Below are 20,752 nucleotides of genomic sequence, written 5' to 3'. Positions count from 1 at the left end.
GTGATTTGATTAGTGAAAATAAAATATAAAACAAACCTCGATAAATGTATTTCCCGAAGAGTCTTATTAACCTTTTTTATATATATATTTACTACACAAGAAATGACAGAACTCTAGTACATATTTTTCCCTTTAATTACTCACTCCAATACGGCACAGTGTGAAGCATAAAAGCAAGTAATTAAGATGAAAAAAATGTGCTTAAAATGATTAAAAATGTGTTGCGGGAGAAGTGTTGGAGACATAAAAAAAAAACAATCTCGTGTTTCTTGAACAGCCGGGGCCGTAGTCCATGGACTCCAAACTCCTGAGTTAGGAGCTGGCTTTGTAAAAAATATAGGAATACCATGGTGCTAGAATCCAAAATGATTTACTACACAAACGAGAAATAAATCTGGAATATTTTTTCACTTGATTATAAATTAAAATTAAATATTCCAAGAAATTATAAAGGGTGGTTTATAAGTCATAAATGGGTTTAAACTTTTAATAATTTTATTTATCTATATTTATAAATTTTTTGTTGTCATAATGAAATACAGAACCTGTAGATGTTTATTCGTTATGAAAAACCATATCATGTCTTTCATTTTTGGCTTCACAAATACGAGCCTCTTCTACGGCATGTTCCATGACAGCTGTTAATGTTTCTGGCTGCAAAACCCAATTTCTGGGCGCCAGACAATCCAACAGCTTAAGTTCAGCTATTGGACTGTCTGGGGTTTGTTCACATACACCTTTTCCCTCAGGGAACCCTATAGGAAGGCTTGTTCACACCTTTTCCTTAAAATAAAATTAAAAGGCTTCTTTATACTAGCATAATGTAAAACAAACGAAGTAGCAGAAAAATTAGAGTAAAAGATTTTTTATCCTCTACTGTCTGTGGTAACGCTAACCAGAGACAGTAGAGGGGCGGCTCGTGCATAGGCACTGCAACATCCCAATTTTTCTCGATATATAAATATATTTATTAATTTATTTATATTTGCTTGTAATATTTAATTTTATTATCAATAATTCTATACAATTCGTATAAAAAATAATAAAAATCCATCTTGTAGCACTTAGGAGGTGTAAGGACGCTAGTAGCTGTGTTTACCACAGTGTCATATTGCTACGCGCGCAAGCATATGCAGGCCATAGTGAGATGCGAGCTATTAGCGTAATGAGACACTGTCCGTCGCGCAGTTCCACTGTTGTTTATATGCAGTTTGCGCCAGTAGTAGAGTGTTCGTAGTGCTTATCGTGTTTACTCCATCTCTTTAAATATTTGGACATTACAATTAAAGACATTTGTAATAGTTTTTATTTTAGCACATTATTGGGGTTATAATAATGGGTTTTATTTTTAAGTAATTTTGAATTATACTAAACTCTATAATTTTATCGATAATATACGTCCGGTAGCGGCTTAGACTTAAAAATCAGGCGCTTCTGAAGTACGTCATCTGTTCAAGGATAAAAATGACAAAATACTTCGTAATATCTCAAAGAGGCAGTACAGATTCCAAGAAAGAAGGGGAGAAAAAAATTTATTCTCTTCAGTAAAACACAAACTACCGCCCAACAACCGTTCAAACCGAACTATTAGCTACCCAGCGCCAGAGGAATGGCTATTCTTCCAGACATATTGACCATCTAAATGACTACCGACCGGCTGATGGTCGATGTTTGATAAAGTCTGGGGAAGACTTGTTGTTCAATAATGTTACCGGTTTATACATCTATCAACGCACTGTCATGTGATATTTGCCAGCTGATGGCTGTTTTCTTGTCTACTCAAATAATAATAGACCATCAAAATGAATTTAGTAAGGTCTGACAGCTGAGTTCATCAATCCCTACCATCATTTCAATAAATGGATTATATATAAAAAGGAAATAAATGAAAAACAAATCCAAATGATAATTAACGACCTACATACGAGTATATTTGGGTTGCTTTATTGATTAGTGCCGTGTTTTCCAAACGGAAAAGCATGTTGCGCAGAGAGGATCGCCATTTATGCCAAGGAGGCTAGAAATAATGCCCAAATGATAATGTTAGTACTGTATCGTTATCTATAGACAGATTTCCTGTTCCTCTACATCATTCGATCAAGAATTTCATTTAAAATAAACAGATGTTAAATGAAAATTGTGATTTGTATATATGGTTGTTGTGTCCTGATACAATAAGAATTTTTATAGCTGTTATATTTCTAGAAATAATTAATATTATAATTTTTCCATACGTTTACGTGTAGTCGTCATGATGACGTATAACTTTGTCATTGTTATATCATTCTAAGTAGCAAGAGGTTTTATTTTTATGTATTGATATTGCTTCCATCACTGTAATAGAAATGAATGAACTATGTTATTCATAACCAATAGTAATACAGCACGTAACAGAAATGAACATTATTCATAACCAATAGTAATACAGCACGTAACAGAAATGAACATTATTCATAACCAATAGTAATACAGCACGTAATAGAAATGCCATAGTAACAGAAATGAACATTATTCATAACAATAGTAATACGGCACGTAATAGAAATGCCATAGTAACAGAAATCAACAATGTCATCAAACCATGAATTTTAACAGACATAATATTACTAGATATATTTGGTGTTTGGAATTTTAAGTATTAATTTTCTTTAAATTTTTAAATGATTAATTAAGTTAAATCATTACATTCTTAATGTACATTTTCTAGATGAAGTATTTAATAAATTTCTATAAATAATTATTTTTAAAAATTAATTGATTCAAATAAGGGGGAATTGGGTACAATATTTAATGGTGGATGGAGGCATCTTTACCTAACGTGAGTGAATAAATGCATGAGTAAAGGTTGTAAACTTATAGAAGTATTCATATATTAGTATTAGGGTAGGTTTACACGACCACAGATATAGATTAATTAGTACTGTTGTAGAATGTAAAACTCCAGATATCCTTAAAAATGTTGCGGGAATTAATAAACTGCCAATTACAGAATTTTAAACGATTCATTCTACAGACTTATCATATTAATGTACACCAACTTGTTCATTGTAGGCCTGAAATGGCTCGATAAAGTTTTATGTTTGCATTAGTGCATAGTTTTGGGATTATATAGTACGTAACTAATCCAAGATACAAATGCTAATGTACTATAGGGTTATAACAAGTGAAGTGTGAAGTCAGCAGATGCTACTTTTGACTGGTAAGAGTTAACTGACATCATTAGATCAATATCATTAAGCTTTCCACCATACTATTGCCTTATATTTTGATCTCACAATCGGAAAGTTTATATACTGGTAGTATTTCTACTATTACATAAATACTTTTTTTTTTCCCTTTGGAAGAATGTATATATCGACGCACATATATGGAGCATATTATGTATGCTAGTTTTCATTCTACTCATTAGGTGGCGCCACTTTCTCTCTCTCTCTCTCTCTCTCTGACGCCTTTATAAAAAAAGAACTCAGTCAATTTGACTTTTATTAAAATCAACTTTTCTTTTAACATAAAATTAGAAACTTCTTAACTTGATGTTAACAGCATTATGAGCAAAGAGCTACGTAACAATGAATTAATCGTTGATTCGTAATAAACCACGTGATGAACTCTTCAAAGCTTCCTGCCTTTTGTCAAAGGCCTAGGCGTCTACTATTTACAGCATATTTTTATTCATCGATTATGAGGGATAGCCTTTCAAATATAACACTGTAATCCGCTCTAGCTAACCCACGCAGAACATGGATGAAAAACTGAAAAAAAAAATAACCATAAATAACAATCAAGATTTATTTATGTAATATTTTAATTGTATATTGTAATAGTAAACAAATTTTATATTAAATGTAGCAAATAAAAATGGGTCACTAATATAAAAATCATTTTAATTAAAGAAATTTAATAAATTGTGAAGAATTATTTTACACATATATATAGTAATTTTATATAAACTTGGTTTTTAATCCTATTTCCCAAGTAAACAAACAGACAAGTATGTCAAGTTTGCGCTTCACGTAGGGCAAGTCTGAGGCAATTCATGGTAAAGGTGGATTAAGCTCTGATCACTTTCCTTAGTATTTTTCTCTTAATGTAAAGCACATCCCCTTGCGGAGATGTATGATGCTATGCATTAAAGGCAATGGTCACTACCCATACCGGTTTCGACCTTTATTGAGGTCTCGTTAGTGGGAGCCAGACCTGATAATGCTAAGGTTGAAGTAATACAGAGCTTAAAGGTCGAAACCGGTATGGGTAGTGACCGTTGCCTTTAATGCATAGCATCATACATCTCCGCAAGGGGATGTGCTTTACATTAAGAGAAAAATACTAAGGAAGGTGATCAGAACTTAATCCACCTTTACCGCGAGTTGCCTAGGAAGTGGGACTGGACCTTCGGAGACAGAGATATACAGAGAATTCAAGCAGCAGACATGAAATTCTTTTGAAAAACAGAAAAACTAACCCTATTAGATAAAAAAAGAAAAGAAGAAGAACATTAACAATCTTTAAAATTGAGCCTGACATTCAACACACCATGTTTTAATGAAAATTACGAATTTTGATATTCATAAAAGAGTGAGGCATTTTTCTATAAATTATTTGATTTATCCGTAGAGAAAAACTTTCTCTAGTTGCTGGTTTTCAGATCAGTTTTCTAAAAAAAAAAAAAAAACGGGGAAATAATGTGATAAACAATTGATAATTGAAAAACTGTACGATAATATAAAAATTGTATAATACAAGTAATATATAATATTAAAAAGTAGGTGCTCTTTGGGAAGCAAAGTAGAATGTTTACAATATCTTTTTTGGCCGAATGTGGCTGCCTATGTACACACATATGACTATTTCCTTTAGCATTATTTCTACTTTTTGTTTATTCTTGAATGAAGCTATCCTATAAATAAAATGCATAACCACAAGAATGCTGATGACGTTCGACACAACCAAACAGTAAAGAGCTTTGATAAGAATATTATTTTATGATGATGGGCGGTAGATGGCGCAAGCTAGCTTTACTTGGTATATACCAAGTAAAGCTAGCTTGCTTATAGTTGTTAGGTTAGATAATACCAGCTAAATATGGGCAGCGCAAATGTTTGTTTTTTTGAAGAAGGAAAATATTTCGTGTGCAGATTTTGAATTTTGTCCTTGACATTCTGTAATTGGTTCCGGTTGGTTTATTTGCCCTTCAACTTGTGTAGCCCATTTGCATTTTGTTTATTGTTTTGGTATAGTTTTACTGGATATCGGACGAAACTTAAGTACTATGGTTTGGTGTGTGTAAGAATCCTCTTCCACCATCTTTTGCTTTTATCATTAGGTATGAAATGTACTTCGGATCTAATTATCACTCTTGAAAATGTGTTTCTAATTTAGATCTTGGACTTAGCTCTTTTTACTAGACAAAGAACTGAATTCATGTAAACGGGTGTCCTGAGAGTAAACTCAGGAATCGGCCTTGATGCTAGGCAAAAGAACGGCTTACAATTACTATTTGAGTCAATGATTAGAGGAACTTTTTCTAGATCATTACAAATTCGATTATAATCGAACAGAACTTTTCCTAGGCCTCAGCACATTTCTGAGAAAATGTGTAGAATCAAAGGTCTATTACAGAACGTCAATGTCAATACATCTGTGGGATTGGATGGTATACCAGCTCGTGTTGTACGAGAAGCAGCTAAAGAATTGTCAGTACCCTTGACCATTTTGTTTAATTTGAGTCTCGGGTCTGGGTTAGTCCCGAGCGGGTGGAAAGAGGGGAAAATAGTTCCACTGCATAAAGGTGGTTCCAAGACTGCTGTTGTAAATTAACGACCGATTAGCATATCAGGAATCATTGTCAAGGTCTTAGAGAAAATAGTCAAAAGGAAAATACAAGATTGGATTGAAGAAAATGGGATACTGTATCGGGGACAGCATGGTTTTGTGAAGGGTAGGTCATGCCTCAGTAACTTGCTCACGTATTATAACACAGTGACGGCTGAACTGGATAAGGGTAATGGGTTTACGGTGATTCTACTGGACCTTGCCAAGGCCTTTGACAGGATTCCACATGGAATTCTAATCAGTAAATTGCAGCATATGGGAATGGACATAGGGTTGGTGAGATGGATAGGAGGGTGGTTGACGGAGAGATATCAGAGAGTGGTTTACTCGGGAGTAGAGTCCACAAGACGGCCTGTGACTAGTGGTGTGCCACAAGGATCTGTTCTTGGACCACTACTGTTTAATTTGTTCATAAATGATATAGGAAATGATCTGAGAGGAACACTTCATTTGTTTGCGGATGATGCGAAGTTGGGTAGGGCAATAGTGAATGCAGATGACGTCAAAATTTTGCAGGATGATTTGGATAGATTGGAGGTCTGGGCTAAGGAGAATGGATGTCAATTTAATGTGGCAAAATGTAAGGTTATGCATTTTGGGGTGAAAAGATTAGCGGCAGTTTACTGCATTGGTGGAACCGTGCTCCAGGAAATTGATCAGGCACGAGATTTAGGAGTGTTGGTAGATAAGGAATTGAAATTTAGGGGACACATTGCAAAAGTGGCCAAAACAGCTCATCAAATCACTTGGTTGCTGAAGAATACGTTGACAAGCAGGTTATTGTTCCTCTGTATCGAGCCTTGATAAGACCCCATCTAGACTACTGTGCTCAGATTTGGTCACCTAGGTTTCTTCTTGATGGGGAGGAGGTGGAGAGGATCCAGAGGCGAGTGACCAAGATGATAGCAGGTCTGTGGAATGAACCGTATGAGAACAGGTTGAAGATTTGTGGGTTGCAAAAATTGGTTGATAGGCGGAGGAGGGGAGATATGATTGAGACATTCAAATTACTGAAGGGTTTCTATAAAATTAATTCAGAAGATATTTTTGAGAACAGGGCTGGTTGTGGGAGAACTAGGGGGCAAACTATGGAAACTGGGCAAAAGTGTGGTTAGTAAAGGTGTTAGAGCTGGGTTCTTTACTTTTAGAGTAGTGAATGAGTGCAATGCGCTCCCTGAGTCTGTAGTGGATGCTGTGACAGTGAATGAGTTTAAGGCGAGGTATGATAGATACTGTATGAATGTCAGATAGTTGTGATGAATATGATTTGGGGCCTCCCTCGATGAGTCTAATGCCTCCCTGGAGTTGCCCGTAATAATAGTAATAATAGTAATATTGCGCAAATAAGAATGATTTTTCTTCAAGGATAAAAAAAAAAAAAAATCGGGTTTTCAATCATCTAACAAGTTATTGAAATCTACCATAGAATCCATACAAAATCACATAAAAATAAATATTATTTATTTTTATGTGATTTCTAAAATCTAAACAGAAAAGGAATGATTCTGAAAGACATCTGGATAAGCCTAATAAATTCACTTAGCTTACCAGAATTTCATTTCGCTAAAAACTATACAATGCACTCAATAAACAATGATTGAGACACCACTCTTATGATGTTACGCATCAGTTTTAATTTTAATTGATTTGACTGTGTTACTCCATTCTTCTCTTTTACTAGTAAACGTTGTTGTACTGTCATACTTATCCTGAAGAAGTCAGACAGAGTAACTGGTAAAACTTGATGACAATTTGTGTATATCTATTATACACAAATTTTCTTTTGGTTTATCAACTAATAAACCAAAAGAAAAAACTCAATTTTAAAAATAAACACTAGTTAGGATTAGGAACGTCATCTTTTGTCTAGCATGCTACAGAAGTACACAAATTTCAATAATAGTTAGGACTAAAATTGTACGACCTTCTCTTTTGGAACGAAAGGGCTTTAAAGGATTGCTTTTTATTCATAATCATGAATATTCATGATCAAAAGGACGTTTTTTTAAACGTAGACAACCTACATGATGAGGTGGATTCACTCGATTCTATTTTATCTTTCAAGTGTCAACAGGTTTTGAGTACCACTTGCACGTTTTCAAAGAAAGAAACAAAAAAAGTGGCAAGTAAATAGAAAATACAGAGGGGAAAATCCCTTATGAGGTTGGAAGAAGCTGAATGTATGCAGAGAACAAATAAATGTTTTGAAAGAAAGATGAATACTCTTTCTTTTTTGTCACTCATAGGGAAAAGATGCAACTCTTTAGGCCTAACTTTTTCTGGAAGAGTTGGTCTTGACTCTAGTTTACGACTTCGAGGAGATTATTAACGTCAGAAATAATAAACATAAAATAATTGAGATTAGCTTTGTTGTACACCGTTGAAAGTATTAAAAAGCTGAGCTTCGTTGTCTCAAGGCATATTTGAACAAGTCACTGTTCCTGTAAACAACTCAAGTGTGGTCCTACTGCTTTTATTGTTCGTGATAGACGTCGAAAACTCAGTGTGTTGTTCCTGCGTGTGGCATTTGGTGAGATCTGAAAATCGGAAACAAAATATGAACAAAATTTCTGCAAAAAAATCCCCAGTTGACAACTGAAACAAACACAAATGAATCCAAATTACGTTTCGTGTTGATGCACAGTGAAGCGTGTCTGTTTTTCAAGTGGTTACGCCATATTAAGAACTCACGCAAGCAAATCCAATGAGATGCTAATGGTTTTGTTCGGTCACAGAGTTGCTGTCCATTACGAATGTTTGACAAGGCCAAACGATTAAATCAGTATTCATAGGTGGAAGTTTTAGAGCGACTTTAGGGTGCAGGTAAGCCGGAAACGAGTGGAGAAATGAACATCCGGCGACTAGAAATTTAAAAAATAGACGATACGCTCCAACACCACAACTCAAGTTGGGGTTTCGATTGTTAATACAGTGTTAATGAGCATTCATATAGTCCACAGAATAAGAAAAATTAGTTCTATGACCTTGTAGAGATATAATGACTGATTGTTACCACTGTTCTTAACAGACATGCAAAAAAAATGTAGGGTACGTGTATTACATTGAGAAGTTCAAATCAAAACAACATATACAGGGAATTACATAAGGATTGTGATTAATATCCTTAAAAAAAACATTTCAATAATTGTTGGTTCGATAACGTTCGAAGCAACTAAGGCTATTAGGTTAGCTTGTGATGTTTGTTTATAGCACGTGTTCTCTGGTCGATTTGACTGTTTTGCAGTATTAAAAATCCGAATTAAGCAGGAAAAAAACCTTCTACCTGCTGGCTAATTCACATTCACTTAAAATAGTCCTTATGAAGATTTTCGCATCCTGAGGAAAGATTCGAATTCATGCCATAAAAACGAAGTATTATACGTACAGTTCATAGAACCGAGGTTGGCAATGTGCCAATAGTCAATTTATGTTGAAGGGAAGAAAGAAATAAAAGATGTACGAATTGGTCACCAAACACGCTAAATCACGTGCTTTATACGTAAATTTTCCAACTGTTGTACAAGCAAAATAGTTCCCACTTTAAGAACTGGAATTTTCATGAAAGAAAAGCTAATTTTCTGACGTATAATAATAAACATTCATCTCAAGAAACGCATTGACTACCCTAATAGCGGAAATGGATTCTCTTTCTTCTGATATGCGCAGAAGGGTCTCGCATCTGTGGGCATACAGTACCTACTGTATGTTATTGGGACTGAAATGGATGAACAAGAAAAGAAATTAGTAATTAATTCTCGGTTTTTTTTTCTAAATTTATCCTGGGTATTTTAAACAGTTTCATCCATCAAAACTCTAGTATTCCTTGCCTGAACAGATCAGTATCGAGTGACTGCATTAAATAAAAATAAATCCTTTAACGCCTCTTAATTCTCCATAAGGAGTAGGTGAAACTGTTTAGCATTCACTAACTTTGTGAAGACTAGTAAACAACCAGATCTCTCCTTAACTATTCAGTGATAGTTGATCCAACACTATTAATAATTTTAATAGGCATTTGGAAAGGAGAGTATGGCAAACAACTGCCACCATCTCCTGGTCCCTAACCCTAACACTATATATTATTGTTTAAAATAGTGTGAATTCTATACGGTCGAATTTCTTGAGTTGTGATTTTAAAAATCCAAGTTTTCGACAGGAAAAACCTCTAGTTTTCCGTTTCAGAGATCGACTAATTCGCGAACCGGTTAAAAAGGCTTAGAAAAATTCTAATCTGAGACTAGAATCTAAATTATAACGGTTTTTCTTCGGACAGTCCGGTGCTATAAATGCATCCGCCATCTTCCCTGGACTCAATAGGGTTTCTTCACATAGAAACTGAAGGAAAAAAAAGAAAAAGTAAAAAAACCTTGAATCATAAGTTAATGTAATTTTTCAAAAAAAATATTCTAAGTTTTATTTATTTTTTTTTAACTTTTTACGAAATATTAATGATAAAAAAACAACAGTAAATAATATTCCAGTAAGTTGACGTATTCTAATTCTCTGGAATTAGAATATTGAAGAATCAAAATCGCTGAGTCCCTAAAAAAAAAAAAAAAAAAAAAAAGGAACAAATGCCTTTCTTTTTTTTTTTTTTTTTTTTGTAGTTAATGGATCCAGTTTCGTTTTTTCAAGTGGTTAAAAAAATTAGCAACATGACGTTCGCTTTTACGATGATCCGCTCATACGAAATTCGCCAATCATGACCAATGCCCATTTACAAGACACTGCACTAGCTCATACGACGCTTTTAGCGACATCATGGTCCCATGAATCAACCGACGCGCAGTTTTTTGTAGCCTAAAAGTTTCTATTCGACTGTTACTCACTGCATCTTTCTGTGTTTTGTTTGTTCGCTGTGAACTATAATCGAAAAGCATTATTTTATTTTATTGTTGTTAATAATGGTAAAACAAAATTCAAATAAGGGTGCTGATGCTTCTGACAAGAAGAATGCGCATAAACCTATAACATTACACACTGAGGTAAAAGTGATTCATTTAGCGTCGATGGTGTATCGAACTTACTGAAACAACAGTATTTATTATAAACAAAGTTATTGCCGAACTGCAAAAACTTTTAATGGTGTAAATTGATGATCAAACTGGTCATAGAAGGAGTTTCTTTTATTTATTTATTTGTAATACTAGAAGTGTAGTGTGAGTTGGAGTTGATGAACTGCAAAGAGACTTGTTACCGTACGCTACAATGTCCGTCATCAATCAATTATGCCATTAAATGTAATGTAAAAGAAACCCACGTGGCATACTCAGGCTGCATAAATAGGCTATAAGGAAGCGCAACATATATACTTCATATCAAATGGACGTGTTCAGATATGACAACTCTCAGCAGAATCTTAACCCTCTCGACATTTGTGTACAGAGCAGATGGTATCATCCCATTGTTTGTTGATTTGATATATAAGGCAGACCATAACATGCCATGGGATTTGTTCAGCATCCTTCTATTCCACACTTTTATCATATGTTCTGGAAATATCAAGAACTACGCTACAGATTTCTCAAAACTTTTGCATGGCATCTGTCCAGAGTGGATGATGTAGACCAGGTGACCGAACTTGAATCTGAAGTGAGAGAATCTATCCTGGTGGTCAGCTTCCGGTAACAAAAAAAGGGACTATTGCTGATATTCACCATTGTTTCCATGCTATTTGAACATAAGTGATTATAAAAAACTATAAGAACGATAAAAGATGGATGTCGGTTCTGGAGCCCAAATTTAAAAGTTTACAGTTCTTCTTATATATTTCTGGCGAAGCAGTGGAAGCATGCGGCAGCACTGTTTCTAATATTGCAGAGAGTGATTTACCTTAGTCAGGTATTCAAGTGTCTCGGCATTATAGGTGCATTTTCAGGTGATAGGAACAATTACAAAAAGAGCTGGACAAGGTTGCCCAAGGACTATGTCGACGATAAGAGATTTCTATCCCATTCTAAGAGCAATCCGCACACGATGGTGGAGTACTATATTGAACCTTGAGATATCCAGCGATTACTGTGGGCCAGCACGAACATTAGACATAAATAAACCCGATTGAACATGTGTGGGACGTCCTTGGAACTCTTAAGATTTTCATTACCAACTATGTCTTTAGGTTGCTGCCGCCACAGATGAAAGCATCTCCTACGGGACCGTCTTAATGATCTGAAGGCTGAAACTTGTCTTCACGTTTTTGATAGAAATACCGTAACTGAGAAAAGGTACCGAGAACATATCTGAACTCTATGGCGACTTTGTAAGGTTTAGGTTGCTCAAGTTCTTTCTCGTGAGTGACGTGACCACTGTCCACGGCTAAAGTAATGGAGGAACATCTTGAAGCTGAAGCTATCCAACGATTGTTGTTGGTTAGCGCGATCATCAAACATAAATCCTATTGAACAAAATGTGATTCTTGCCACAGCATCTTGTTGACGCTCTTATAGTGAGCAACGTCCACCGCTGTTAGGAATTTTTAGCTGTTAGAGGAAGACTCATACAGAATACTGATTGTTCTGTGATCATAGTTTCAAGCATATGTGTTGCCATCGGTTGTGTGATCTTTTTGGTAATTTTCACTTTCTAAAATAAAGAGCAAAAAGGCTTCATTTCGGCGATGCACAATTATATAAATCACGGGATATTAAATCCAGCATTATTTCAAAGCTGAATATGGAAACGATGAAAGTTTCGTAAAGAAGTTGACCAGAGCGCTTACAGGAATACACTCGCCAGCATTTACGAGGTGCTCTAACCGGACTTTATATTTATGGATGCTAAAACCAATGAACGGAATGAGACCAAATTTTATATTGAGACTTTTGAAGGCATGGGGAGATGATTTCTGCAAAAAAAAAAAAAAAAAAAAGATTTAGTACCAAAAAGTCGCCAATATGGGAAATTTTGGCGCTGGTGGAGCCAAATACAAGCGGATAATTACATTAAAGGCAGATAAAATGGAATAATAACATTTCGACGGTGTAAGTGACAGCCGTGTCACTCATTCTAGCTGGATATGTGGCGCGTTACACTGATGATGATGATGATAATAATAATAATAATAATAATAATAATAATAATAATAATTAAACTAAAACAATAACTGCAGTAGACGTCTGTTACTGTCTCTTCTTGCACTGCTTTCCATCCTCTGCCAGGTCTAACTCGTAGTGATCCAGTTTCTTCAAAGTTCTTAATCATAGCTCTCAGTGCTACAGCTGACATAGGATGTGTACGCAGGTTATGAAGCTTTCTAAATCCCCGAAGGACCGCTACGGCATTGCACTGTTTGAGGTAAAACAACGTACGCAGGACGCATATTGAGCAAAATTCGTCAGTCATTCGAATAACTGCCTGAACGTTCCCAATCCCTTTTTAAGTGGAAATGGTGGCGCTGTTGTCACGTACGCACAGTAAAATTTGCATAATCCTTTTTACCTGCGTTTACTGGAAATATTTGACTGCTTTCGGCTCCGCCAGCGTCAAAATTTGACCTATCGGCAACTTTTGGTACTAATTTTTTTTTTTTTTTTTTTTTTTCGCGGAATTCATCTTCCCATGCCTTCAAAAGTCTCAATATAAAATTTGGTCTCATTCCTTTTACTGGTTTTTTAGCTACAGATGCCTCCAAAGAGGGAAAGTTATTTTATGGCCACCCTGTACTTTATGCACCGACCGAGAGTTTGCTTAGTGTCAGTTCAATTCCACTCACGAAAGATTGGTGACCTATGATACATTTAGTACTGTGGAATTAAAATGCTAATAAGCATATTTAATGTTTAATAAAAAAAACACACATACAACGAAGGATGAATCCTGAATTCCTCGACCCAGATCAAGTAATCATCGAGAATTCAAATCACTGGAAATTATAAATGCAAATTAATGCCCACCCCCCTTCTGATTCCTTCTCTGATTTCTCACCAGCTTACTTTTCCTCATGAAGGAAGGTCAATTAAATAACCTTGGAGTACCTGGATAACCTTGAAGCAGAAGTCTTCTTATTGAGGGCGAACCGTAACTATTTGCTAAAAGGATTGAGTCAGCTTTATAAACATGCCCTGGTTGTAAAGACTTAATTCTTGAAAAGAGGAAGCAATCCTACAGAGAAGTGGGACATTTTATTTCTGCTACACCTTCACGTATGCATTGAAACCGACACTCTTTGGTTTGGGTTTCTAAAAGAAGGTGTCATCAGATGGAGCAGCTGAATGACGCTTTCTGATTCCTTCTCTGATTTCTTCAATAATTATGGATTGGATCATATACAGATCTGACCTCATGGTTCACATAAGATCTCCTTAATACAGTAATCTCCGAGTGAAACATTCAACTTTGTCTACACTTCCTCAAAAAGTCAGAAAGTTAACAGATTGGGGGATCATACTGGCCATTCACGAGCATCTGCAGCTCAGCTGGTTGGAAAGAACTGTGTTCGAATCTAGGACAACCTTTTTCAATCAAAGGTGAGTTAGCGATTCTGGGGAAGTTTTATCTTCCGGAAACTCGGGGTTTTTTACGTATTTTACAAACTGGCCCAGTGACACACATCTACAGACATAGAACTATTGGACAAGGAAAGCAACACATTATGGAAAATACTAAGGAAAGTGATCTGGAGCTAACCCTACCTTTACTATGAGTTGTCCATAAGGTTGCTTCACTGTCACCAATCAGAGGCAGAATAGTTACGTCTTTAACGGAAACACCCTCTGACACTATAGTCAAATCTAACAATTTGACCTCAAGTTCCTTCTGTCACATGCTGCTTGAGGAAGTTGTCCTGCTACAGCTCATTTTGCCTGAGAAAAAAAAATCACATAGAATCTCTGGCTATTCATAGACCTTTAGTTAATGTCACCATAACACGTCTGAAATTGTTTAAGGCTACTGGATTTGAATAAAAAACCATTTCACCATAGAATATATTAATTTATTCAGAGAACTCTAATAGTAAAAATGGAAATGGGATATTCTGAAATATTATTTACTATATTTAGCAACGTAAATCCGAATGATGTTATGGAATTAAGTTGAACATTTTGTAGTCAGTTGAGCTAAGTTAAGGGTCTTCATCTTTAGGTCTACTGATGTGATTCGATAAATTTATCACGTTTTTTTTTTCGTTTTTTTTCAGGAACAGGTTGGATTTATCATCATCGACACGGCCTATCATATCCCAACTATAACGCCTTCCAATTGTAAGTTAGTCCCGTATTCTGTAACATTTAAGTTTATGGGAACGGGTGGTTATACACGTATGCGCTTCCAAATTTTTGACTGCAGGAGATGAAGTTTACAGCTAGCTCGATGTTATTATTATTCCCCCCCCCCCAGGGATATAATCTTAAAAAGTAGGAACACTTCCCAAGTGTTTTTGCAATAATATCAGGCCGTTCATAAATTTCAATTTTGCAGATGAAACTGGTATTTTGAAATCCATACGATTCGGTTTGAATTGTAATCTATATTTTCTTATTTTATTGATGAAAAGGACTATGAACTACAATAATAATAATGATAATAAATTTATCAGCTCAATTTACAGACGAAAAGATTAACCCCTGTGATAAAACTGGGGTTACGAAAACCAGGATATCCTGGCAGGTCGCGGGCCTGAATCACCTGTAAGGATTGCTGATTATTATTATTAAACTATAAATTCCTGAAACTTCTTAGAGGTTTTTAAGATTTTTTTTTTAACTTATTTAAATGGATAAAAATTTACGGAGTTGAAAGTATCAATGATCTCAGTATGCTATATATCAATAAACTTCTTACCACTAGATGTCACTCACACCGTTCGACCTCGCCTTTCATCAGGTCGAATGAATAAGTTATCGTCGCTATCTCCTTTTCGTGGATCATACACGGGATACTGCACTTCAGTCTTGTTTCCGCGTGATGTACTGTCCCTCTGAAGATAAATTTGCGACTCAATAATTTCTTTGGAACTTCTGAAAACTGGTTTTAATGGTACTGCCGATGAGCGGTAGGGAGTGACTGTTGGATGTCTGTCGCCTGAGGAAGACTCTCTTACTGCTGTTTGATTTTTCATGGGCAACACAAAAGCAGAAGTTCGAGACGCATCGGCACCACCATGTGGACTTTCTCCTGCCTTTCTATCTGGTACAGGTTTTCTAATATGTTCGTCTAAACCTGTGAGGTTCTGTTCCACCGATGGCACGTTCCATGCTGTATCACGGTCATCGACAAAAGATGTATCGTTACGTAGCAAAACACGGTCTGTCGTATTCCTTGTAGTTTCAGGTTTTCTGCCCTGAGGATTGACTTCTACACCGACAGGTGCTTCGTAACGACTTGTATCTCTGTTAACTTGAGGCAGGCGTCGTTCCTCATCTGTCCTTATTGAAGGGTCGTTTCTCTTCACCTGGGGATCACTGATCTCATCTTGCCTTCTAGCGTCGGGAGAAAAACGTCTGTCATCTATCTTTGCGTCATCCTTTAGTGGAGGACGAATTCGGTCTTCTCTTCTGGATGGAGGATCATACACACTTTCTTCTGTCCTCAATTTGGGATCATAACGCTCCTCATCCCTCTTTGTTTGAGGGTCATAACGTTCTTCGACCCTTCTCGTCAGGATGCCAGAGCGTTCTTCGACTCCTTTGGGTGGAGGACGGTATGGTCTATCATCCCTCCTAGGTAGTGGTTCATAATGATCTTCGTCTATCACCCGAGGAATATAACGTCCCTCATCTCTCTTTGAATCCCGATAATAACGCTCATCATCATGACGATCATCGGGTCTTCTATCCGGACGATTATCTCTTGTTCTTTGGGGATTAGGACGTCTTTCATCTCTCCTGAATTCGGGATCATACGGTGCTTCATCCCTTCTTGGAAGATCGTAGCGTCTATCATCTCTTCTCGAATAACGGTCATCATCCCTGGAATCGTAACGCCCTTCATCCCTTATTAAACGAGGATCGTAACGTCTTTCGTCTCCGCTGGATGGAGAATAGTCTCGAGAGTCATCTATCCTCGACTCCCGATAACGTGGTTCATCTCTCCTCGCTTGTGAATCATAACGTGGATCGTCTCGTCCAGACCGAGGATTATAACGTACTTCATCTCTTCCTGCTGGATTATCATAAGGTTCTTCATCCGTCCTTGACTGAGAACGATAAGGCGTATCACCTCGCCTATAACGATCATCTCTGTCCAAGTCGGTATCATAACGTCTTTCATCCCTCCTAGGATGTGGCTCATAGCGATCTTCATCTCTTCTGTCCTGGGGAGGATAACGTCTATCACCCTTTAAATCTCTTCTGTCATCAATGTTTCTACTCGAATGTCTGTCATCATAGTCATCTCTGGAAGGCTTCAGATCTGATTGTGGTTTGTTAGAGCGATACATTGATTCCGACCGGTCTCTTTCTAGTCGTTCTTCATCAGTTTCAATCCTGCGGTCTCTCCCTCTGTCTCTAAACGAGTCCACTGGCGCTTTATCATCGTAATAATCTCTGTCTGCAACTGAATCCCGTCTTGGTGGCAAGTAAGGTTCCGATGTCTGGGGTTTCCGATCAATCGGAATCATTCTATCCGACTGAGATCTATCTGGAATGGGGTCACGGATTCGGTCGGTTCCAGGTCTTCTGACTTCGTCTATACGATCTCCTGAGTTGCGAATAAGAGGTGGTCTATCACCCTTTATGATAACGGGATCTCTGTCTCGATCAGGAGATCTAACAGGGTTCGAATCAGATCGATATCTTTCGTCATGGGAATCAGGTCTGTCTCTGACTCTTCTATCATCATAAGATTCGTCTCTTGCTGGAGGAGCGTCTATTCTACGTCTGTCTTCAGGAGAACCTCTGTAAGTATCAGTTCTAGGCTCCTCATAAACCCGTCTATCATCTCTATTTGATCGGGAAATGGGATCAGGGGATCTACTCATACACCCTTTGTCTCCGCAAGGAAGTGGATCGATATCATATCTATCGTCACCTCTTCTCCGTGAGGGGTTAGATCTTGGTCTATCGTCATAAGCAGGCCTGCTTCGGAAATCATCGTTCGATGGAGGTCGTCTATCATATGCGGAATCCCTACTATCAAATGACCCTCGACGATCCTCTCGAGCTCTTGAATCCGATTCACGATAAGGACCATCTCTACTTTCCGACAGTGGTTTTGCGTATGCATCATCTCTGGTTCCTTCAGTCCTTCGGTAAGTACCGGAACTTGTCCTTCCTTCGTAGGTATCTTCACTGGAATCCAACGCCCGTCGGTCGTTACTTATCACTGCTGGTCGTATATTACGGTCATCATAAGAGCTTCCTCTATTTGAAGGAAGATCGGGTTCAGGTCTAACTCTGGAACGTTCGTTGTCCCTGCTATATTCTTCTCTACTAGGAGGATAACGAGAAGGCTGCCGATCCGTCTTTCTAAGGTCCTCATCATAAGCTGGACGTGAACCAGGTGGATAAATTCTCCTTTCTTCTTGTGAAACCGAATCGGTTCTAGATTCCTGTCTAGGTCTGTTTTCATAAGGTCTGTCTTTGTAATTTCTGTCTGGATCTATTACTGGGGCGCGCACTCCTCTGTCATCTTGAAACGTGGGACTTGTCATTGGAATGTCCGCTGTTTTTTCCCTGCTTCGTACAGCATCTGAGGTGGATTGTCTTTCACGATAGACAGCATCTGATGCTGGAGGAACCAATCTTCTCTCTGGTTCCACTCTTTTAGGAGCGATATCCCTAGTCATATCATCGGAACTGCCTTTCATGACGGATCGGTGAACTCCTTCATTCCTGGAATTCTGATTTGATTGTCCATCTGATCGCGAAGAACGGACATCATCTCTAATAATTGATGAACCTGTGATATTTTGGGGGTTGCGAATAGCGTCTTTCCTGACTGTAGGGTTATTCAAAGGGATTCTTTCTGTAATGATTTTAGTAGTGATCTCTCTATTTGGTCGAGGAGTAGTATCATAAGTCACTACAGATCTTCGTTGAGAAGATACTAGATACGTCATGTGCAACACAAGGAAGAAGTATACCTGAAATAAAGAAAGATTCATTGCATCATCTGATATTCACAAATACAAAGAAATATTATATATATATATAACACCTTTAATTCCCATAATTCCCATATAGAGAGTAGACGGGGTCGTTTTAAGCCTTATTTAACTTTTGGAAACAGAGGGGGGGGGAGTTCAATCTCCACTGGAAGCCAATAAGAGATAGCTGGCCCAAGGCTATTATTAATTATACATGCCATTCGGTGAAGAGAGGCGGCTGACAAGCGCCACCGTCTCGTATCCCTAATCCTAACAGTATATTTACTGTCTGAAAATGGTGTGGGTTCTACGGTCGATTTTTACGAGAAGAAAAGCCAGTTTCCTGGGGGAAAATACTTGCTTATTTTATAACTCGGGAACCCGTCGAAAAAAAAACAGTAAAAATTCCTGTGGTCGATAAATAGAATTGAACTTACGACGCTCTTTCTTTGGACGATCTAGTCCGGTGGACATCACGCGTCACTTCCACTGAGCTACACAGGTCACTATATTTATTTATTACATTTATTTCAACCTCGAGGTTGAAAATATTTTCAAATCGCTCGCTAGCATTTTGTAATGTTGACCGGATGCCGATTGGTTGGAAAGACCTTGGATCTAATTCCCTCTGGAACGCGAAGAACTTTTATCAGAGCATTTCAATGGAGGGTGAATCAGACAGTCTCGTGCAGTGGTGGAGGAATTTTTTCCCTTCCGGAAATTCGGGTTTTTCGTCTCGCAATCAGACCAACCGGTCAGAAGAACGCACGCAGATTACTGATAAATATGTAACATTAAAACTAATAGCTTAATATTGCTTTTATAGGATGGTATCGTACCCGTCTGTATAGGCCTCATAGCCGTTGTATCATCATACGCTATTAACTAACCGGATTTGGCTAAACACGTGACCTATAAATTTACATATGAGAACCAAAAAGTGTAAAATGTCAGATTTTGGTCTACGTTAATAAGTCACTTTAAAAATTGACGAATTGATCAGCGTTCCTACTTTTTGACCGTGAGTGTGAATCCCGCCGATTCACACTCACGGTGGGCAAGGGTGTTTATGATTATTTTTAGCAAAGTGAACTTTATCGCCCAAGCTCAGACCACCGTATCGTGGTCTGAACGTACGGTGAAGTGGCTTTAAAAGTTCCATGTTTTTCTCTAGAACAGGGTTTTCCGATTAGGTATAAATAAAATAAAAAGTAAAACACCCGAGCCCAACTGCGGTACTAATGTAGTATAGATTTACAAACTTTCATGAGTGGGAGTAAGATTAAAAAAAAAAAAAATTTAAATCGCAGTTCTCCTTGATATATTATCATCTATTAGAAAACTAGACATTTTGGTTTTTTTCTGGAGGACGACAGTACTTCCTTCTGTGTCTCTGTTTACGTTAACTGAATATTATCTCTCTGAGCACGTCAATTTCTCTAATCAAAACTGAGCGTTGGTTAAATTTATTTCTTGAAGTCCAGTCAGTGTAGAATAATTAACATAAGGAACGATTTATTGTAGAAAACAAAAGGTGTTGCTTTCTTAACTCTCCCCCCCCACACACACTTCTAAAACCACACCAGTCAAAATGTCCTTGATTGGAGGTCACCTACTAACTATTGGAATTGAAACTGACCTAGCTACTTTTGCGCAAGCACCTGCAACTAGCCGTAAACGACAAAGATGGTTATTAACAGTCGTCTAAAAAAGACTAGTTTGGTTTCAAAGTATGGTCTACAATTATTTTCTGTATTTACGTATTTTAGTGTGATGATCGTGAAGTGGTAGGATAGCTATAAAATCATTCAAAATTATCAGATTTTGTGTTTTAGTCTGGGTTAAGTCTGTTGTTTCCCTTTGGGAAACAACACACATTCCAAATTTTAATCATTA

The 20,752-nt window shown here is 37.1% G+C and overlaps 1 protein-coding gene across 1 annotated transcript in view; it reads right to left on the bottom strand.

Moving 5' to 3' along the window:
- Positions 1 to 3,466: 3,466 nt before the first annotated feature.
- LOC150096834 (uncharacterized) overlaps positions 3,467 to 20,752 on the bottom strand; it is a 34,150-nt gene continuing 16,864 nt past the window's right edge. The window contains exons 2-3 of the mRNA XM_090408036.1: positions 15,613 to 18,853; positions 3,467 to 3,752 (exon numbers count right to left, since the gene is read on the bottom strand). Coding sequence (XP_090264162.1) covers positions 15,626 to 18,853 — 3,228 coding nt within the window. The 3' untranslated portion in view covers positions 3,467 to 3,752; positions 15,613 to 15,625. The remainder of the gene's footprint in view (positions 3,753 to 15,612; positions 18,854 to 20,752) is intronic.

The sequence above is a fragment of the Typopeltis vanoorti genome, chromosome 18 (genome assembly GCF_054136105.1).
Source record: "Typopeltis vanoorti isolate ZY-2024b chromosome 18, IOZ_Tvanoo_1.0, whole genome shotgun sequence".
NCBI classification, from domain to species: domain Eukaryota; kingdom Metazoa; phylum Arthropoda; class Arachnida; order Uropygi; family Thelyphonidae; genus Typopeltis; species Typopeltis vanoorti.
Note: the sequence above shows the minus strand (reverse complement) of the source record. Positions and strands in the feature narration are given on the sequence as shown.